At 40.8% G+C, this 21,048-nt stretch overlaps 1 protein-coding gene across 1 annotated transcript in view; it reads right to left on the bottom strand.

The window, feature by feature from the left end:
- CACNA2D3 (calcium voltage-gated channel auxiliary subunit alpha2delta 3) overlaps window positions 1-21,048 on the bottom strand; it is a 734,667-nt gene that overhangs the window by 65,832 nt on the left and 647,787 nt on the right. Inside the window, exon 28 of the mRNA XM_024221093.3 lies at window positions 104-165. Within this exon, the coding sequence (XP_024076861.2) occupies window positions 104-165 (62 nt within the window). The remainder of the gene's footprint in view (window positions 1-103; window positions 166-21,048) is intronic.

The raw sequence follows: 21,048 nt of genomic DNA on the forward strand, positions 1-21,048 counted from the left end.
ATCTAGAACTGCCTTGGCTAAATATATCTAGAACATCACCACCTGTACAGTAAGGGAGTTGCTATGGTCTCATCTGCATAAGTAGTATCTAATTGGAACATACCTGTCTACTGGCAGTCCAAAACTTCCGCTGGAAAAATTCAAGTTTCATCTGGATACCTACAGCTGGTACAAATTATAAATAAAACCAAGGTATTAAAATATTTTACATGGTTATTTCAAATGATTCATAGGGGAAAATGCTGGTTAAACCTACTTGGGAAAAAAATACCCCAGTGGTTAAATTTAAGAGATCCACATGGTCACATATTAAACCAGATTTATCTTTTGCTTAAGAAATCAAGATACTGAAGACACAACATAGTAGGAACTCAAATCAGGAGTTATTAAAATTGCATGCCCTTTACAGTTAAAATAAAGAAACTGAAAAGCGAGCACCAAAGCTATGGCAATTCTTTTTTTCTAGATTGGTCCCATATCTCAATAATCCAATTGTGTTGTATGCTGGAAAAAAACATACCTATTCACTACTGACAGGCCAGGAGGATAAGTAAAATTTAACTGCTGTGGAATTCTACACTACAGCGGAACCCTGCTGTGGGCTGAAGTCTTAAGTTGTCCAAAGTGAGCGAAAGGTGGCAGAAAGGCCATCTATAGATATTTGACCTACAGATATTTGTGTCAATTTTGTGAAAGTAAGCCCAAGGTGGAGTAAAAGGAATGAGGTAAAATGAGTGTGTGTCATTTAAAATATTGTTGGTTAAAGAGTTTCAAGACTCCTGATGAGGTTACCAATGGTAACAAGTTATGAACAATTTAAAAATGGTTTACTAAAACATTATAATTCAAAGCTTATATGCTTTTGGAAAGGTATTATTAGTATCTTCATTTGTTAAAAGTTACAATTTTGAAGAAAATGGCAGAAATTACAGGACAGAAAGATTTAGGGATGCCTTATGTTGCATGCCTACTTCAATTGCTCCTGTTGGCCATTGCATAGAGGCAGATCTGCCCTGAGATCTGGCCCCTTCTGCTTCATGCTAGAGCACCCCCTTTGTACTGGTGGTGTCTGCCCTATGGCTCCTTTATGCTAGTCTGGTTGATGCACAAGGGCCAATGCAAGAATGAACTGGCACCTCACTGGGCATGCTCTAGCCTCAAATCCAATATAAAATTTCCCTGGACAGATCTTCCTACAGGTCCTCCATAGGAGCTGCAGTTCTTGGAGCCTTGGTGACCAAACAGGGATTCCAGCAACTTCACTGTCATTCATTATTGGAAAAAAAATATCTCCAAATTGTTTTGGAAACTCTAAGGAAACTTCATGCATTCATTCTTTCTCTAAGACCTATGTTATGGACTGCTTTTAATCATATTTCCATTCTTCCATAATATCTTATTCAGACTGACAATTGGTATTTGTTTTCACAAATACGCTGAAGATGAAATCATGAGCACATTTCATACTGTATTACCAAATATAAAAATGTACGATATGAAACTCAAAAGATACTGCTACAATGGGACCGTAAAATTAACAACAGAGGAACATTTTCATATTGTATTGGTGTAGAAAAAGTTTTGTCCCTGCTGTGCTTCACATACGATACTCAATGGTGCTCTCAGGGTGATCAGCACCCCTACAATGTCCCATTAGGCATAAAACTGCATCTTTAGCTGCCTAAATACCTTCAAAAATCTGGCCCTGAGTCCTTTATATTTAGTAATAAATTTAATAGCCCATTTAACAGTTATTAAAAAGCACCTTGCATCAAAGGATCTCAAAGCACTTCATAAAAGTGGTTAAGAATATTCTCATTTTACTGATGGGAAAAATGAGACAAGTAAGATGAATGAGAAAATTCACACAGTCAGTGGCAGAATTCAGAATAGAACATAGGTCTCCTGACTCTAACCATTAGATAACAATGTTGCCTTTCTTAAAAGAATGCAGATTTAATTGTAAAGTAGCTTGGGGCTCAAATATTTCATTATGACGTTCTGAAAGGTTAAAGGTCTGTGGATAGCCCAGAAAAATTTATTGGTTCTAAAATCTTTTTCAAGTATATTTGATTGTTCTTAGGGCATAAAATAATCTGACCAAAAAAAAAAAAATCCTGTGCTTGTCTCAGTGCTCTTGAAAAACACAGGGAATATATATTTCCTCATATGAAGCCTGCAAAAATGCTTTAGTATTACCTCAGGGGTTGAAAATAAAATTATTATTCCATTCACAAGTGTTGTTAATTCTTTTGAACATGAGTTCAGTCAAATAATTATAATCTGAAATGTAGGAAACATTCGTAATTGCCATTTATTATACTTTACATACAGGTGACTGTTCAAAGCACTGCATGTCAGGAAAAATGAATGCTAAGGAGTTATTCACTCAAAAAGCATATAAAACACTATGTAGACTTCCTAATGACATTGCAAAAACCAGCATATATACAATAAAAAAGGATAGGATTAAAATGTCATATTAGGATATACTCTCTTCAAAGAAAACTCCTGTTGCTGCTTTCACCATAAAGTGTTAATGGGAGCTGTGTTTTCTCTTCTTGTCTTTCACCATAGAAATATATCATGTAGCACTTTGTTATTTAAAAACAAGTATAAGAAGGATTACAAAGCTTTCCTTGGGGGAATACTTCACAAGGGAAGTATGTAATCTGTTAGGCGTGATATTTAAAACTTTGCCACTTTTGACATCCTACGACCTCAACCAGCGCAGACAAAAATATGTTACATTTCAGTTTTACTTTCTTAAATAATATTGTACCTTAGAGATGAATGTTGCAGCCCTACTAATAGCCAAATAGCTAAATGATCTGAACAGTGTTTAAAAAAGTATAGAACACCACCGGCGGAGCTGGGAAAGCCCAACCCTGCAGTCTTCACACAAGTGAAACTCCCACTGAAAATCATGGGAGTTTTACATGAGTGAGAGCAGACCCAGCATTTCTGTCTACTTCTCCCCCCGCTCCTAGTCTGTCCAAGAATACATTGAAATTCACAGAGCTGACACCAACAAAAACAAAACTGCAGCTGCCTGCCTTCTCTCATCTTCATAAAGAGAGCACGCTCTAAGTTTTGCAGAAATTAGTCCCAGGATTTCAGTTGTCTTTATACTCCAACATTACATTGTGCAGTTCATTAAAATGTGCACATGAAATGTTTTACAGATGAGCTATGTCATAATTATCTCATTACAGTTTCAAATTCTCTCTCATGTGGTAAGTAATTTATACCGGGCATTAGGATATGTTCAGTATAAATTCATCTTTGATTTAAGCAAGGATATAGGCTGTGTATTTAACACTTGTCTACAAAGGTTTATTATGGAACTTGGGTGTTTGTAAAATGTTATCACAGAGGAACACTATTATGGTATATTATGAATTGCTCTTATATGTTTATTACAATTACATTAAAATGGTCTTCCACACTCCCCCTAATGGTTGGCAGTTTCATTGTTCCAGTGGAATGTAGCATTCAAGGGAGGTCATAGTCATGGAGAGAGAAGAATCATAGAATATCAGGGCTGGAAGGGACCTCAGGAGGTTATCTAGTCCAACCCCCTGCTCAAAGCAGGACCAATCCCCAACTAAATCATCCCAGCCAGGGCTTTGTCAAGCCTGACCTTAAAAACCTCTAAGGAAGGAGATTTCACCACCTCCCTAGGTAACCCATTCCAGTGCTTCACCACCCTCCTAGTGAATATTTTTTCCCCTAACATCCATCCTAAACCTCTCCCACTTGTAACTTGAGACCATTACTACTTGTTCTGTCATCTGCTACCACTGAGAACAGTCTAGATCCATCCTCTTTGTAACCCCCTTTCAGGTAGTTGAAAGCAGCTATCAAATCCCCCCTAATTCTTCTCTTCTGCAGTCTGAACAATCCCAGTTCCCTCAACCTCTCCTCATAAGTCATGTGCTCCAGCCCCCTAATCATTTTTGTTGCTCTCCACTGGATTCTTTCCAATTTTTCCACATTCTTCTTGTACTGTGGGGCCCAAAACTGGACACAGTACTCCAGATGAGGCCTCACCAATGTCGAATAGAGGGGAATGATCACGTCCCTCAATCTGCTGGCAATTCCTTACTTATGCAGCCCAAAATGCTGTTAGCTTTCTTGACAACAAGGGCACACTGTTGACTCATATCCAGCTTCTCGTCCACCGTAACCCCTAGGTCCTTTTCTGCAGAACTGCTGCCTAGCCACTTGGTCCCTAGTCTGTAGAGGTGCATGGGATTCTTCCGTCCTAAGTGCAGGACTCTGCACTTGTCTTTGTTGAACCTCATCAGATTTCTTTTGGCCCAATCCTCTAATTTGTCTAGGTCCTTTTGTATCCTATCCCTACCTTCCCGCGTATCTACCACTCCTCCCAGTTTAGTGTCATCTGCAAACTTGCTGAGGGTGCAGTCCACGCCATCCTGCAAATCATTAATGAAGATATTGAACAAAACCGGCCCCAGGACCAACCCTTGGGGCACTCTGCTTGATACCGGCTGCCAACTAGATGTGGAGCCATTGATCACTACCCGTTGAGCCTGGTGATCTAGCCAGCTTTCTATCCACTTTATAGTCCATTCATCCAGCCCATACTTCTTTAACTTGCCAGTAAGAATACTGTGGGAGACCGTATCAAAAGAAATCTCTTAGGCACCCATGGCCTGTCCCATGGAGGGCTTTGAATGTCAGGGGAGAAACCTTGAACTAGTCTTTCCAGTATACAACTCTAGGGTGATATGTTCACAGTGATCTGTGTTGCTAAACAGGCTGCCCTACTTTTTAATCATTGGGAGAATTTTCAGGGCACCTGGTTTCCTCTCCAGATATAATGAATTGCAATGATCAACTCTGGAGGTCAAGAATGTATGAATCACCTTAGCTAGGTGTGTGTCCAATACGTGGAGACACAATCTTCTGGCCAGACACAGATGAAGTTGGCACTTTCTGCTATCATGACTATTTGGGCACTGAGGAGTCCAAAAGGGCTTATTGAACAATCTATGGGCAGAGGCCTTCAATAGTGGGGCATATTCTAAAGGGGCATATTAAAAAGGAAATAACCTCTTCTGCTAATATCTCTACCATCTTGCCAGGATTCAGCCTTAGCCAGCTGCTCTCCATCTAGATACTGACTGCTGGCTAGGTCTTCAGAAAGCTAGGAGACTTGGCATTTAGGAGATGTCGAGCTGGGCACTGACCGTGGTACTTCAGCCCATGTATCTCATAGTGCAGTCCCACCTCACACCCTACTACTATTGTCTGCTTATCGATAACAAAGTTGATCCTTAGTCTTCAAAATATGAGAAAAGGGTAAAATCAAGACAAGATAAAAACTAATCCACTGCTGTGAGTTTCCCCTCATAACAATCTCTTCAAACTAATTGAGAAAATCTGTACTAGGGGAGTTGCAGCTGTTCCTCAGGTCAGGTCAATGTTTTCAAATGAAATGCTACTGAGGGCACACCATTGCGTCAGCTGTGGCTACAGCACTGAAACAGCTGAATAATAGGAGAGATGAGATTGAGTCCTGCTTTTCCTTCTGTACTAAGTGCACAATTAAAAGATAGCTGGAGCTAAAGAAGCCACATTGGGTAGCACTCCCTGTGGGGTTCATTACACTCCTGTCCAAACTATGTGCACTATATGCTACTTGAGAACAGTAAAGAACAGAATCTGTTAGCCACTAAGCAAAGGTGGCTTTGGCTACGAATTCTTGGGAGCCCAACTGAACATTGTATTGTGGCCCCAAAATACCACATGGGTTGGAATAGAGAGGAATGCTGAGATATAAGTGCCACGTTGATGACATTATGTGATGCCGTCCTGCTACAGTATTGTGTTGACGTGATGACGCTGTGTTCCGACACAAATGCTGGTCTCACAGGCCATGCCAGGATGGCTCTGTTCAGTGATGAAGTGACTCTCCAGATGTTGAAGGTTGAATACTTCTCTAGATGATTAATTTGAGAGAGTACAGCATTAAAAGAGATTAATGGCATCATCAGTTACAATAACAAGTGAAGTTAAAAGTGAAGGGGTAGTTTGAAACTTAAGACATGTCCATATTGTGAATATTTGTACTGGACCAGGCAAATCCCTAGTGTAGTTGTGCTGCACTGGTGTAAAACAGGGCTTGCAGTGGTATAGTTTACTGTAATTTATGCCAGTCGAGCAAATCTACATTACTAGTTTGCACAAATCTATATTGTGCATCACATTACAGGAGTATGGGGCCCCAATTAATTAGTATACACAGGACTATAGGGGGCCCAATTAATCATTGCTCTGTATCTTGTGTACTTATTTACCACCACTCTTGTCTAGTAGCATTTTACACTTACGTTGCACAAGGTGGAGGACTCAGCAAATCAGACCCAGAAAGTTACATGGAAAAATTTTCACCTGAAGTGAGTTACTCTCATTACCATTGTGAGTTATGAGGTCATCCTCCAGTGTCCCATAAATACAAAGTCTGAGTTTTAGCACAGCAATACTGTGCTGAATTTATATAATCCAAACATTTGATACCATATGAAACAATAATTTGCAGTCAACTTACTAGCAAGGCCAACAAATAGCCTTTGAAAGCAACTAAGGACAACAGGCAATATTAACTCCATGGAAAGATTTTTTTTTCTTTTGACAAAGCTGCCCATATTCGTCAGCGCCCAGGCTATGAAATAGCAGATGGTAGGGACCTACTGTTCAAAACTCAGTTTCAAGAAGGGAGTTGCTATTCTGCCTTTTCAACTGTGTATCATAATCTAGTCAGTCATTTTAAAGCACAAATATGAGAACATAAGGGCTAATGTGCTTGTTTAAAGGATCAAAATGCAAAATACTAGATGTGATTAATCACTCAGGACTCATTTAGGCTGCTCAGTCCAAATACTTAGTTACTGGCCATTTGCAATGCAATTGCATGCAAAATTTTGCTTCACTTCATTTGCTAATGGATTCACTTGCGTGTGTATATTTGCCAGTACAGGTACATTATATTTAAATAATAGATGGGTTAAAGGGATCACTGAGGGAATAATTCTACTGAAAGGTGAGGGTGGATGGTTTATAATATCACCAGAAAGCTCAAGTCTTCACTGTAGCCCTTTGGTTCCTTTCCTTTTTCAATTATATTGGAACTGCACACTGCTTTTAAGTTTCAAAACATATATATACGGTGACCAGATAGCAAGTGTGAAAAATTGGGATGGCTGATAATCTTATAAAATAGACATATTACAGAATGGTTTGGTTGATAAGACACTGAACTGACACTTAAAGACTTGGTTCAATTCCTGGTTCAGCCACAGACTTCCTGTATAACCATGGACAAGTCAATTCATCTGTCCTGTGCCTCAATTTCCCATCTGGGGATACAACTTCCCTATCTCACAGGCGTGTGGTGAGGATAAAATACATTATTGATGTGGAGGTGTTCAAATACTACAGTGATGAGGGACATATGTATCTAGAAATACAGAGAGAAAACAAATAACCCCTCAGAATGGACCAGCATTTCTCACACTATATGGGTAAAACCTATGTTTGAAAACATGGTCAGCAAACACAAAAAGCAAATTTTTAGCCATATAAGGAAAATGTTGTGGCTCTGTAACCCTTTCATCATCAAATAACCTCTTCTCTATGCACTGGTGTATGCTGAAATTACAGGAATTCCCACACTGAAAATATAGGGCCTGCCTCTTCCTGTAAAACAAGTGAGGGCAGCCAGACTTGGCAGTTCTATGAGAGGGGAAAAGTGGTGGCATCATAATGCCTTCTATAAGCCAGGCTGGGGTTCTGTAGGTTTTTTGAGGGGGAGTTTTGGGCAAAAGTGGCAAAGCCAAAAATCATCTTCACTCTCTGGGCTATCCAAATGGGAGTGAATGGTACTTTGAAGTTAAAACTGCACTGACTCCCACCAGGGATGGCTCCAGGCACCAGCCCAGCAAGCAGGTGCTTGGGGCGGCCAAGGGGAAGGGGCGGCACGTCGGGCTGTTCGGCGGCAATTCGGCAGCAGGCCCCTCTGGGAGGGAAGCACCTGCCGCCGAATTCCCGCCGAAGAAGAAAGCGGCGCGGTGGAGCTGCCGCCGGAGTGCTGCCAATCGCAATTGCGATCGCGGCTTTTTATTTTATTTTATTTTTCCGCCGCTTGGGGCGGCAAAAACCCTGGAGCCGGTCCTGACTCCCACAGAGCATCCTCTACAGTTCTACTGTGAAGCTGTGAGGGACAGCATCCAATGGGAGGGTCAGGGTCTGTCCACAAATCATCATGGAAGAGCCAGCCACTCACATGGAGGCTCTGGGACCAGTCGAGATGGAAGCAGAGTTCCACACAGCAGCCTGGGTTCAACAAATGTGGAGGCCCATGTCCCTTTCTCTCCTCCCGACTCTCCTCCCCTGAAGATACCATTAGAAAGTGAATGTTGTGGAATATCCAGGACCCTGTCTCCCCTCTTTCCACAGAGGATACAATACGGCCCATGATTAGTGATCTTTTCATGCTGGATTCTTTTTATTTAACAAATAACTTTTATGACAGATTGAGGAGTAGTTTAGTTGTCTAATCCATAGGTGCTGGAACTAGGGTGGCTGGGGGTGCTGCCGCACCCCCAGCTTAAAGTGGTTTCCATTATATACAGTTTACAGTTTGGGTCAATGACTCTCGCACTCCCACTATAAAAATGGTTCCAGCACCCCTGGCCTAAACTGGAGTTTAGAAGATTCACAGATTGTTAGGGTAGTTTTATATTGATGTTCAGGCCCTCATCTCTCTTCCTCTGCTAACAATTACTTTACATTAAATTTAACGCTACTCCAAAGTCAGAAATATTGGAGTCGTATCTTAACCAGAACTTACTTTTCCACGCTCCTTTCCCTTTCCTATAAACCTGCCCATCATTCTTACTAAGCCCTTGTTTCTGATGTAATCCTTAGCCATGATTTTACCATTTCTGTCTTGACTACTACAATTCTCTCCATTACAATCTTCCTAAATCACTAGTGTGTAAACGTGAACTATTCCAGAATACTGTAATTATGCTACTGTCTCTGCAAACAAGGAAATGGCACCTCATTTCACAGGCTACAACATGAGCTATCTCGGATTAGGTTCAAAGCTGTTCTCTTAAGTACCCTGGGTTTTCAGATTAGCCACGGACCAAATAGCCATAGAGACTGGACAACCTCCTCACACCAGAGATGATTTCCGAGACATATTGTGAAGCAGCATGCTCTGTAACTGCTTACAGTGTGTCTGCATTGTAGATTAAAGGAGTACTTCCATCTCCAGAGCTGAAAGTCTAACACTTTTCGCAAGTGCTAAATTCACCCCAAAACATGTATTTAACATATCCTGTAATGAGGACTTAAAGAGGATCGTACACCCAAAAGTCTCCTAATTCCAATAACTTTTAAACAACAAATACATATTTCAGTCACGGCATTATGTAACATAAGCATGTTCTAGTGTCCTCTACTGTAGCTATCTCCTGAGATAAAATAATTAAGAACATAAGAACATAAGAATGGCCATACTGGGTCAGACCACAGGTCCATCCAGCCCAGTATCCTGTCAACCGACAGTGGCCAATGCCAGGTGCCCCAGAGGGAGTGAACCTAACAGGTAATGATCAAGTGATCTCTCTCCTGCCATCCATCTCCACCCTCTGACAAACAGAGTCTAGGGACACCATTCCTTACCCATCCTTCTTTCATCACCTAAGGAAGTATTAAAAAGTATGAGTTAGCACTGATATACTATTAATTGTTACATTTATAATTACTGAATGATAAAAAATAAACATGGCCAATGATTGTACCAAACTATTTACTCCTTTCCTGTCTGAAGTACTTGTATGCACCTTTCTTCGAGCACAATGCAATACCTTTCCCTGTAAGAATAAAAAACTATCATTTATGAATTTGGACAGAGTGTCGGAGGTATTGGTAAACAATGTCTTCCAAAATGTGCTATTTTTTGTATTCAGTGCAGATTTTTAATATATTTTCTGATGGCTTCTCCAACATGAAGATTTTTTTAATGGAGCGTTTTAATTACAAATGTCAGCACTGACATTATTCCACTGGAGAAGTCACAATTACACAGGACAAGTTAATACCGAAAGCAGAGGGTGAAGAAGGGGAAGTAGCTCTTTGTCTGCAAAAAGCACCTATGTATTAGCTGCATCTGCACATTATAATGAGAATCTCCTAGAGTTAAAATAATATATATAATCAATTGGTCCTTTGCCATGTTCAGAGTTTAAGGATTATTATAAAACATTGCTTCACCATTTTGAAGTATGCCAGATTCAAACCAAGCAAGGAAGCTACCTAGACTATACAGCATCGTGCCATTGTTTCCAAGTTGTTTCATGTTTATTCCTATTTGCTTCTTCCAGTTAAACAGTGTAATGTTTGCTTGTTTGTTTGTGGTTTCTTTCTTGATAAAATGAATAATGTTAAACTACACTGATTCATAATTGAAGGGACACTATCAACCTGGTGCAGGTCCCCAAATGTATTTCTTTTATAAGAGGAAAGTATATACTCCCATATCTATATTTATATCTATGTCTAGAACATATCTAAATATCAAATCAATATTGTATCTGTATGCACACACATACACACACACACACACACACACATATCTCCTGCCTCAACCTGAACTATGGCGTCGCTATCAGTGCTTATTTTGTCCATAAAATAACCTATTGTTAACCTATAAACAAACTTAAAATAAAAACGTTTTTATAAATATTAAATTACATGCAGATGCATACACACATATGGAAATAGTTTCTGGTTAAAATGTTTTTGGGTTCTCAATGGTATTAAAAATTGTTCCTCTATTATTGATACCTTGATTTAACTGTTATAGGCACAAACATTTGGCAACGTTGCACACAGCGCTAAGGTTGCAAATATAATTAATGATGCCCCCACAGCGTGGTAGGGTGCTGAAGCATAGTTTGCTCAAGACCAAGATGTCACAAGACAGCTCCCTTGCTGGAGCTATGAAAATGCCAGGTATAAATGAGTTAATGCTCGTGAGTGGCGATAGTGGAGAGCTGAAGTTCTGTACAATGCTCTAACGGAACCTTGAAGCTGCTGCCCCTCCTCCTAGAAGATTTTTGCAATTAGTGGTGGGGTCAGTTGTTCTGGCTGGGGGACTCCAAAGATAGAAGGAAGGCTGTGCCAATTGGCATCTCCTGGAGGCCAAAGGAAAGCAGAAAAAAAGGCAAGCATGGGTGCTTGATGGGAGGCAGCACAGAAAGGGGAACAGAATGATGATCCTTGGAGGCCTAAGTTCATTGAAACTCAAACCATCAGGGAAAGCTGAAAGGGCTTGGTTTGCAGCCAAGCCTTGACAAGCTGAATTGTGGAGCTCAGTCTGTGAACACCACCACTAACCAGACCCTCTTTGACGCCCTGATACACGTCTTCCTTCTGGAGGACTAATGAAGCAGCCGCAGGAGGAAACATGAAAAGGAAATAAATTGAGTGAATACATGAAAAATATATAGATGCTGCTGACTGAAAATACATGGTATTTCAAGCAGGCTTTAGTGAGATGCTTGGAAGAAAACAGGTATCTGTAAATTACCATTTTGACAGTTAGACTATATTTCAAACTTTACAAGGTAGCAGTTGATATGCTGCCAATATTTTAACAAAAGGCTCCCACAAAAAAATGTTCTCCTTTACCCTGTGATAAGCCTTGTGTACAAGGGGTGAGACTCAGGGGAGGCACTCGAAAATCCATTTGTTGTTTTCCCATTTCAACATAAAAAAGCTCTCTCATAGCCAAGGAGGGAGGTAACCGCTTGGCAAACTTACTTCACTGGAAAGATACACAGCTTGTTCCTGAGAAATATAATGAGTGCATCGATAGTACAATGCAGCGTTTTTTCCTGTGTAATTTGAAGGTGGGTCACAGGATGGGATGAAAATGTGTTTGGTGTCTGCAGAATACTCCTGTAGATTTTTAGAAAACACCTGACACCTAATGCAATCTGGTTCATTTCATTTCCAAAAAGGTGTCCTTTGGTAGTATTTTTATGAGTCTCAGGAATGATATACAGGTATCCAGAGAGGGGGCAAAGTCCATCTGAGGCAGGAAAACTGTTCTGGTGGTAGAATTTTTACAAGGAATTCCTATGAGCCTTTAGGAGCCCTCCCTCCAGCACACCTCCCAAGAAGGTACCTATTCTGAAAGATATTTCTTAACTCTGATGATAGAGGAAATATGTAAAGATGGAAACCTGACTGTACTATGACTAAAATAAAGAAAATTTAATTTTAATAACTCTCTAACCATTTTATAGTTTTATAGCGCTTGCTCATTCACTTTTTGGCAATATTCAACCACATCCCATGACTGGAACAAAAGAATAATACATTTATAAATCTTAAGGGAGGCGTCATGAAATGTCATGTACTTAAAAAAAATCCATTTACTCTACTTGTTACAATTAAGGTTTTAATCTTACTAGTTGTTAGTGTGGCTTAGTTGGTATTCCTTTCACCTCTGGGCCAAAGGGTCGTGGTTTCAAGTTTCTAATTAGTGAACCTCAAGAGGCTCAGAGTTCCAATAAACAGCCACAAGTTGTGATCCTTATCTGAACCCTTTGAGTCTGTGACTCCACTCTCCCATGAGACTCTTCCACAGTTAGTCTCAACTGAAATGCAGCAAGAACAATCCTTCTTGCCACAGTTCCCTTCCTCTAGTTCCAGTCCTGGTCACCAACTGGGTTCAAAATCACTGATCTACACATTCCATAATCTCAAGAAAGACTGATTACAGAAATGAGTGCAGCTTCTCTGGTTTCTATTTCCAAATAGGTTGATCCATTCCCTAGTTCAAGTTTTAATGCTAGAACTGTGGCTCATGCCCAATCCTGACACAACAGTGCAGTGCTGGGCAGGTCCTGCACTGTTAGGGATGGCATTCTTTAGATGCTACTGAAGAAAAGAGCTCTCTTCCTGGTGACTAACAGTTATAGATTCCTTATAGATCTGTGCTAGGTTTTGTGGAGCCCTACATGAAATAACTTTTGGGTTTACATCCAGTTTCTCCCATGCGTGACTAGGTCCCTCCTCACTCACCTCCGCTTCTCCTTACCCATGGAACAAAACCTGGCTGCCTCCTTCATTCCTACCTGCAACTTCCCTGTGGTTCAATGACCTCATCCCTCTCATCTGTTTGTTTGTACATCCATAGATTGGGAAGCAAGGAGATGGGGCAGAAAAGCAGGGTTCTAAGCAGGGAAAGAGTGAGAACAGTTGGGGAATTCAATTTCTGCTGCACCCTGATGGTTTCAGTTATACTGTACCACAGACTGGTAACAATACTCCATCTAGCATGATGGGTGTATGCATCTAGTGCCAGGTCCTTGGAAGCATGAGACCCTATTCGTCCGACAGGCCTAAGACGAACACTAGAGAAAATCTCCGTGTCCAGGTCAAAATTCCTTTATTCATCATCACTTGAAACCAACATTCAAAAGTATGTGTCTGATCTATTACTGAACAGATAATAGTTGCCATGTTCCTCAGTCTACACATTCCCTGTGCTATCCCACTACACTATAAATTGCTTCGGGTTACCATGACTATAAGTGATATTATATAAAGTCAAGTTCTAGTCTATTGTAATTTTCTACATGAGAAGTATCTGATTACATGAGCATAACTTGCTAACTTTTCAGTAGTACGTATCTCTCTGCTAAATATTTTTGAAGTAAAATAGCTATTTGCTGTAAGCAGGGGCAGCTCCAGGCACCAGCGCAGCAAGCGAGGGGCGGCCTGCCGGTCGCCGTGAGGGCAGCAGTCAGGCTGCCTTCGGGAGGTCCGCCGGTTCCGTGGCTTCGGCGGTGGGGACGCCGAAGGCGCGGGACCGGCGGACTTTCCGCAGGCATGCCGCCGAATCTGCGTTACCAGAGGACCTCTCGCAGGCGTCCACTGAAAGCCGCCTGACTGCCGTGCTTGGGGTGGCAAAACACATAGAGCCGCCGCTGGCTGTAAGAACCAAAAATAGCTTGGTCTTTTCTGGTTTTTTTTTTTTGACAACATGAATTAGTTTAAGCACATTGTGGTAATCTACAGATTTAGGAGCTCTTTTTAGAAGTGTGTATGCACAAAAGAGCTGGTGCATCCCTTGGGGATTTTGTGGGTACTCGTACCTTTGTGTGCATGCAACTCTGATGTGCATGGTCACTTGAGGCATTCTGTGTATGCAATTCTGGAGCAAGCAAAAGTGTGCGTGCACTTTTTAAAAAAAATCTGTGCCTTAATTTTTGTACCTCTTAACAATTTTTAGTAGGAGAGAATAAATTCAAAAAACATGGACAGTAATCGGCAGTCTCCATAAATGGCATTTGCTGTAAAAGCAGCTTTACCTGCCTGTTATCCACTCCTTTGTTTCCTGTTTGCACAGAAAATGCAGTTTTCTTTAGTCTGTACATGGAAGAGAACAGAGTAACATGTTTGTTCGATGTAAGCATAAGGTACTTACTACCTTGGCTAAGAGCCAACTATCCTGAAGTTACCCTGAACTGTAGGTTTAAGCCATATTGAAACAAGAAGTCATTAAACAAATACTGGATTTTCCTGTACTGAAATGCAGGACTTTCTCCTTTTCATTATCCTCCCTCTCATTTTATCTACTTAAAAGAAAAACAGGGATTCTTTCAAAAAAGATCAGTAGTTTGTGTGCTTATTGTTTCTCAATATAGAAATTACAGGCATGCCTGGAGAGAACTTATCAAAATGTATTTCAGAAGATTGATTAATATTAATTATACATCCGTTTCCATATTTTAAGTTGTTTAGCCTCATTCCATGGGAACACTATTCCATTAGCATTTTGAAATCTAATCAGAAAAGGCAAAATTAAACTTGGGGCCAAATGCTGTATCTGGATGCTCATGCAATCCTTATTGATTTCACTGATTTACATATATATTTGCGAAAAGAATTTAACCTTTGACTCCCCTCTCTTACATCAAAAAAGCCAAATGTGTGAATTAGGGAACCAATCTGGACAGGTACTGAGCACCTTGCAGATAGGGTTCTTGGGATTGAGTGACAGCCTTCATTTTGATTTTGCTATCTTGCATTATTTCATCTTCCATTCGGAATGCTATTCAAATGTAGAGCTGAGCAGAAACAACTGATTTTTTCAGTTCACTGGCTGAACTGGAAAAAAGGATTTTGTTTGGGGCAACCTAAAACAAAAATTGTACTAATTTTTCACCAAACCAAAAAACTAAAAACTGTTTGGGGTCAAACAAAACTTTCAGTTTGAACCAAAACAATTTTTTCATTTAATTTTCAACTTTTAACCCTTTTTAATTTTTTTAAATGAAACTGAAGTAAATTTTGACTTGAAAAGCTGATTTGAATAAAAAAATTTCATTTTGAAAATGTCAGAATGAAACATTTTGATTTTTTTTCTGAATTTTGGAGGGGTTTATGACTGATACAATTTGACATGAATTTGCAAAATGTTTCAGTCAACCCCTATCTACATTTGTCAACAAAAAAATTGCATCTAAAAATTTCAACCAGTTTTACTCAAATGTTGTTCTGTCTGTCTTTTGGTAGCCTTTTAGGTCGTTATGCACTAAGGCATAATTTTGTTCTATGACTTGTATATTACTTTATCTAAATAATAAAAAAATTACAACTTTTTAAAAAATAGACTACAGAATAAAAACAGTAAAAATAATAATACTGATATTTAACATATATAATGGTTTAACATGTTCAAAGTGCTGTATAAACATTAACTAATTAATCCTCACTACCTCTTGTGAGGTAGGTAAGCACTATGGCACTATGCACTTAAGCATATGCCTAATTTTGAGCATATTAGTCATCCCAGGAAAGTCAATGGAACTATTCACATGCTTCAAGACAGGCATGTGCTTAAGTGCTTTGCTAGATTGGTGTCTAAATTCTTTCTCCCAGAATATAAAGAACAAACCTTACCCCTGAGATAAGGGTGAACCTAAAGGGGCCAGATAGGGAGAGGCCCAGGAAAGAAGCAGCAACTAATTGAATTGAGAAGCATGTGGCAGCTGGGGCAAGTGAGGGCAGATAGATTGTTGATTTATTGTACTCTTTAATACCCCAGAAGAAGTTTATTTGGACTTTGTGACATGGCTGGAGGTCCAAACCACTGAAGACCCAACGAGGTAAATTGGCAGCCTATCCGGGACAAAGGGGGCAAGAAAGGGCACAACCCGCTGCTTGAAGCTGCTCCAGAGGTGAGTGCCCCTTTACAGTAACATTTTCAAAAATGCCTAAGTGATTTAGGAGCTTAAGTCCCATTAAAAAAATTAGGTAGGCACTAAGGGGCCTAAATGCTATTGACTTTCAATGAGATTTAGGTTTCTAAGGGCCAGATTTTTAAAAAGGTAGTTAGGTCCCTAAAGATGAAGATAGATTCTTAGTGAGATTTTCAAAAGCATGTAGGTGCCTAACCCATCCTGAAACTGATGGGATTTAGGTGATTAAGACCCAGATTTTTAAAGGTATTTAAGGCATTGCTGCACTTAGTGTTTCAATGCTTAACTGAGTTAGGAGCCTAAATCTCATTTTCAAAGGGATTCAGGCACTTAGGCACCTAATTCCCTTTGAAAATCTGGGCCTAAGTGCTTTTCCACTAGGTGCTTATCTGTTTTTTAGGCACCTAAATATTTTGAAAAATTTGGCCCTAAGTGCCTAAATACTTGGAAAATGGGATTTAGGCACTTCAATTACTTAGGTGCTTTTGAAAAATAACCCCATTTTCCCCACACTTTTGCATTATTTTCTAAAATGTTCAGTTTATTAACATTTCCATTCAGTATCTTTAATTAATTATAATAATGAATACGGAGAACACTTTGCATTTCTTGTTACCTTTCAAACGTAGATGTCAGAGTGCTTTACCAATATTAACTAAACCTCACATCACATCTATGAGGTAAGTATGTTTTTTTTCTCCCTATTAACTGGAACTTCTTAGCTCCAGAAAAAAATGAATAGAAACTAAGCTGTAAACCACTGAAAACTAGTTTTCTTCTGTTTCACTAAAAACAAAGGAAATACAATAAAGTATTAACTTCAGTAAAACATTTTTAGGGATTTAATTTTATTCTGGTCTTAAATCATTTTTATAATAAAAAATGGTAAAATGAGAGTAGATGGAAAAATAGGAGGATTACATACAAAACTCTGCTTGAGCCAACAAAGGAGTTAGAAAATGGTGTCTATAAGGAGTTCTGCTTCGAAGACACATAATTTCTGCACATGTAAGGATATGCTTATAGGGTGCTGACTTCATAGCTGAGATTCTTTTTCATTTAATTCACTTATATTAGATTACGGTACTGATTATGATCATATCCACAAATCAGTATTTTAACAGAGTTTCCATGGGAACACTATATGCCCCTGTTTTTTAACTTTGTAGACAAGGCTATGCCTGTTTAACAAGTTGAACTAGTTTGATGAGGACAACATGTTTTGTTTAAGTTACATTAACTGAGGCCAATATTTCCTAATTGCATTACCAGGAGAAACATTTACAGAAGTTCTTCTTTGTGGAAAACCTTCCGTAGTCCAGAGTTTGAGTCATTTTAATCACTGAAGAACAAGAAACATCAGCACTGCCATTTCTTATCAAACTGAAAATGTGTTAACTGTTCTTAAATCCATAAAATTTAATCCTTTATTAAATGACAAAATTAGTCTTGTTTTCTAGTCTTCAGATGTAAGAAAACTATCCCACAGCATCTGGATTTCTGAGAAATTCCTACCAGAGAACACATGCTTATGAAGCCAGGGTGGTCTGAGGCTAAAACAGTGGACTGGGCATCAGGAGACATGGTTTTCATTCCTGGCTCTTCCCCTTATCTATGTAACTTTGAGCAAGTCTCTTTGCCTCATCATTATCTCCATTTCACAAATGGGGAAACTATTTCACTTGCTTTGCAAAGGGCTTTGAGGTCTATGAATGCAAAAAAGGCAAGCATTATGAACAATATGTTGTTACAAAGTACATTAGGACCCAATCTTGGAACACTTATTCAACCTCCAGTCAATCGGATAAGTTGCATAAGCAAGCACTACCCACCTGAGAAAAATATGGCGGGAGTGAGCCTTTAAAATACAAGACATAGCCTGGACTGTCCCCGCAGACTTCAACAGAAGCAAGTCTTCAGAAAATACTGAGATAATTTTCTTTTAAAATACATAAATAAATACTGTTTATAAAATAAGAACTTCAACAAAGCACACACCCATCAACTTTTAACTTACACAGTCTACAACTAAGGGCTGGTCCACACTACCCGCCTAATTCGGCGGGTAGAGATCGATCTTCTGGGATCGATTTATCGCGTCTCATCTGGACGCGATAGATCGATCCCAGAAGCGCTCCCCCGTCGACTGCGGAACTCCTGCTCGCCGAGAGGAGGAAGCGCTGTCGACGGGGGAGCCTGCCTGCGCCGCGTGGACCCGAAGTAGGTACTTTTAGTTCGATATAGGAAACGTCGACTTCAGCTACGCTATTCTCGTAGCTGAAGTTGCGTTTCCTATATCGATCCCCCGCCCCAGTGTGGACCAGCCCTAAGAGAAGTAATCTATATCAAGCATTTTTGAAAATACTGAACTTTATAAAATCACAGGGTGAGGATTTTACTGACTCCAGTAGATGTTCCCCATCAGCCTAAAAAAAAAAATGCCCCAAAAAACGATGAGCTATCTATAAGTCTGAAATGCTGGTGGAAGATTAATAAAAAAAAATCAGCAAGGAATAGTTTAACATTAGTACTATGGCAGTAATTTGAGTGGAGTGAGCTGTGTTTTATATACTGTACTTCAGAGAAGCAGGCTGCATTTGTTTAAAGACACAGTCTCTATCCACACTTCCTGTTGTTCAGAAGTCCTCTATTGAGAATAGTGATAAAACAAAGGATATGTTTGGATGACCCCATCAGGATGCCTTAAAGATAGTTGTCATTTTGATGTGCTCAGTACGTTTAATGTAATCTAATATTTCACAAAACAGTATTTTCTCATTGATCCTCTTTGGAAAGAAAATATTTTTACATTTAAATTTGCAGGAAAAATGGCTTTCAGTCAATATTCAAAATAAAGAAAACTGAGTGTGATAATCAAATTACAGAACAGAGTCAAACAACAGAAATACAGCAAAAAACCCCCAAACGTTACAGAAACTACTGCCCCAGCAAAGAACTTATATCTAGGGTCAGCTGCATGGTCTGATTGATCAGGATACACTGGAGAATGGGGAAAGATAAGTGAATGTTGCAGCATGCTGCAATTTTTATTAACTTTAATATTGAAGGGCTATGAGGCTGATCACTCCCACACAAACTCCAAGGCATTAACTAGGTCTAGCCTGGTGTTCAATGGACTCATGTTATACAACTAAGGAATGAGAGTTAGGTCTGTTAGCCAAACCCCAGTAATGAATTCATGATTCAAACCACTGCTGAATCCCACCAGTTTCTCCTCTCTCCCTTCTGAAATTTTATCATGAGCACTGTGATAATTGGTGGGTTTTTTAAAGCTTCATTTCCTGGAATCATGTTATTTCATGAGAATCTCAGCTTTCATTTAAATGGGGTGTATGGGGGGAAGGTAAGTTCCCAGCTCTCATGACTGAAGGGAAAAGCTTGAAAATGTGAACGCTACAGGCTCAAAACACAGAAGCAGAGATATATAATTACAATTTTATAAAATCACAATGTTTAAGCCAATCATGATTTCTGGGGCCCGATTCATGATTTTTAATGCTTGGGCTTGGCTGTAGTGGATGTAGTTCAGTCTGAAAAGATTTTCCTTACTGAACAGGCTAACAGTATCCACCTGGCCCCCCTGATGAAAGAGAAAAAACCCACTGGACACCTTGCCAATGTTAACCCTGAGGGCAAAATTCCTTCCTGACCCCAAAAGGTGAACTGGTCACACCTGCAACAAGCCCAAACACTGAGGTCTGACAGTTGCATCATCTGTAGGGCATGGCAGCTTTCAGAAGCAAGAATGATTGCTGCATGCCCAGGAATGCTTAAACACAGAGGATTTTGTGGGGGAGAGGGTGCCAATCAATTTCCTCTACTCTTCAACTGAACAGTGGGTGCCCTGGGGAGGCTGGGACATTGATACACTCTGCCCCTGCTTACACATGATTAATACATGTGTTTGCAGTAGATGAAAAAGGAGGCCATGGTGTCAGAAGGCAGACCCTCCCTCCAACCAGGACCTCAGGGTGGTCATCCCCCTGCTGGCCCAATCCACAGGATAGCCAGGTGTCCGCCTGGTCGAAAGGGACCCTGGCAGCTCCGGTCACCGGGCCGTTAGAAGTCCAGGTGGCAGCGCAGCGGGGCTAAGGCAGGCTCCCTGCCTGGTCTCCCCACGGCTCTCGGAAGCAGTGGCATGTATCCCCTCCGGCTCTGCATGCTGCCCCTACACCAAGTGCCGGCCTTGAAGCTCCCATTGTCTGGATACCGCGGCCAATGGGAGCTGCGGGGTGGCGCCTGTGGATGAGGCAGCGCGCAGTGCCGCCTGGCTGCACCTCTGTGTAGGAGCCGGAGGGGATACATACCACTGCTTCCGGGAGCTGCTTGAGGTAAGCACCACCTGAAGCCTGCACCCCAGAATCCCTTTTGCATCCCAACCTCCTGCCCAGCCCTGATCCCCCTCCCTCCCTCCGAACCCATTGGTCCCAGTCCAGAGCACCTTCCTGCACCCCAAACCCCTCATCCCCAGCCCCATCCCAGAGTCTGCACTCCCAGCTTGAGCCCTCCCACACTCCTGTACCCCAACCCAGAGCCCCCTCCCACACTCCAAACCCCTCAGCCCCAGCCCCACCCCAGAGCCCACTCCCCCAGCCAGAACTCTCATGCCCCCAGCCTGGATCCCAACCCCCTGTCCCAGCCCTGCTCCCCTCCCTCCCTCCCTCCAAACTCCTCAGTCCCAGCCTGGAGCCCCTCCTGCACCCCAAATCCC

This window comes from Terrapene carolina, unplaced genomic scaffold (genome assembly GCF_002925995.2).
Source record: "Terrapene carolina triunguis isolate 2854851 unplaced genomic scaffold, T_m_triunguis-2.0 Scaffold89, whole genome shotgun sequence".
Taxonomy (NCBI): domain Eukaryota; kingdom Metazoa; phylum Chordata; order Testudines; family Emydidae; genus Terrapene; species Terrapene triunguis.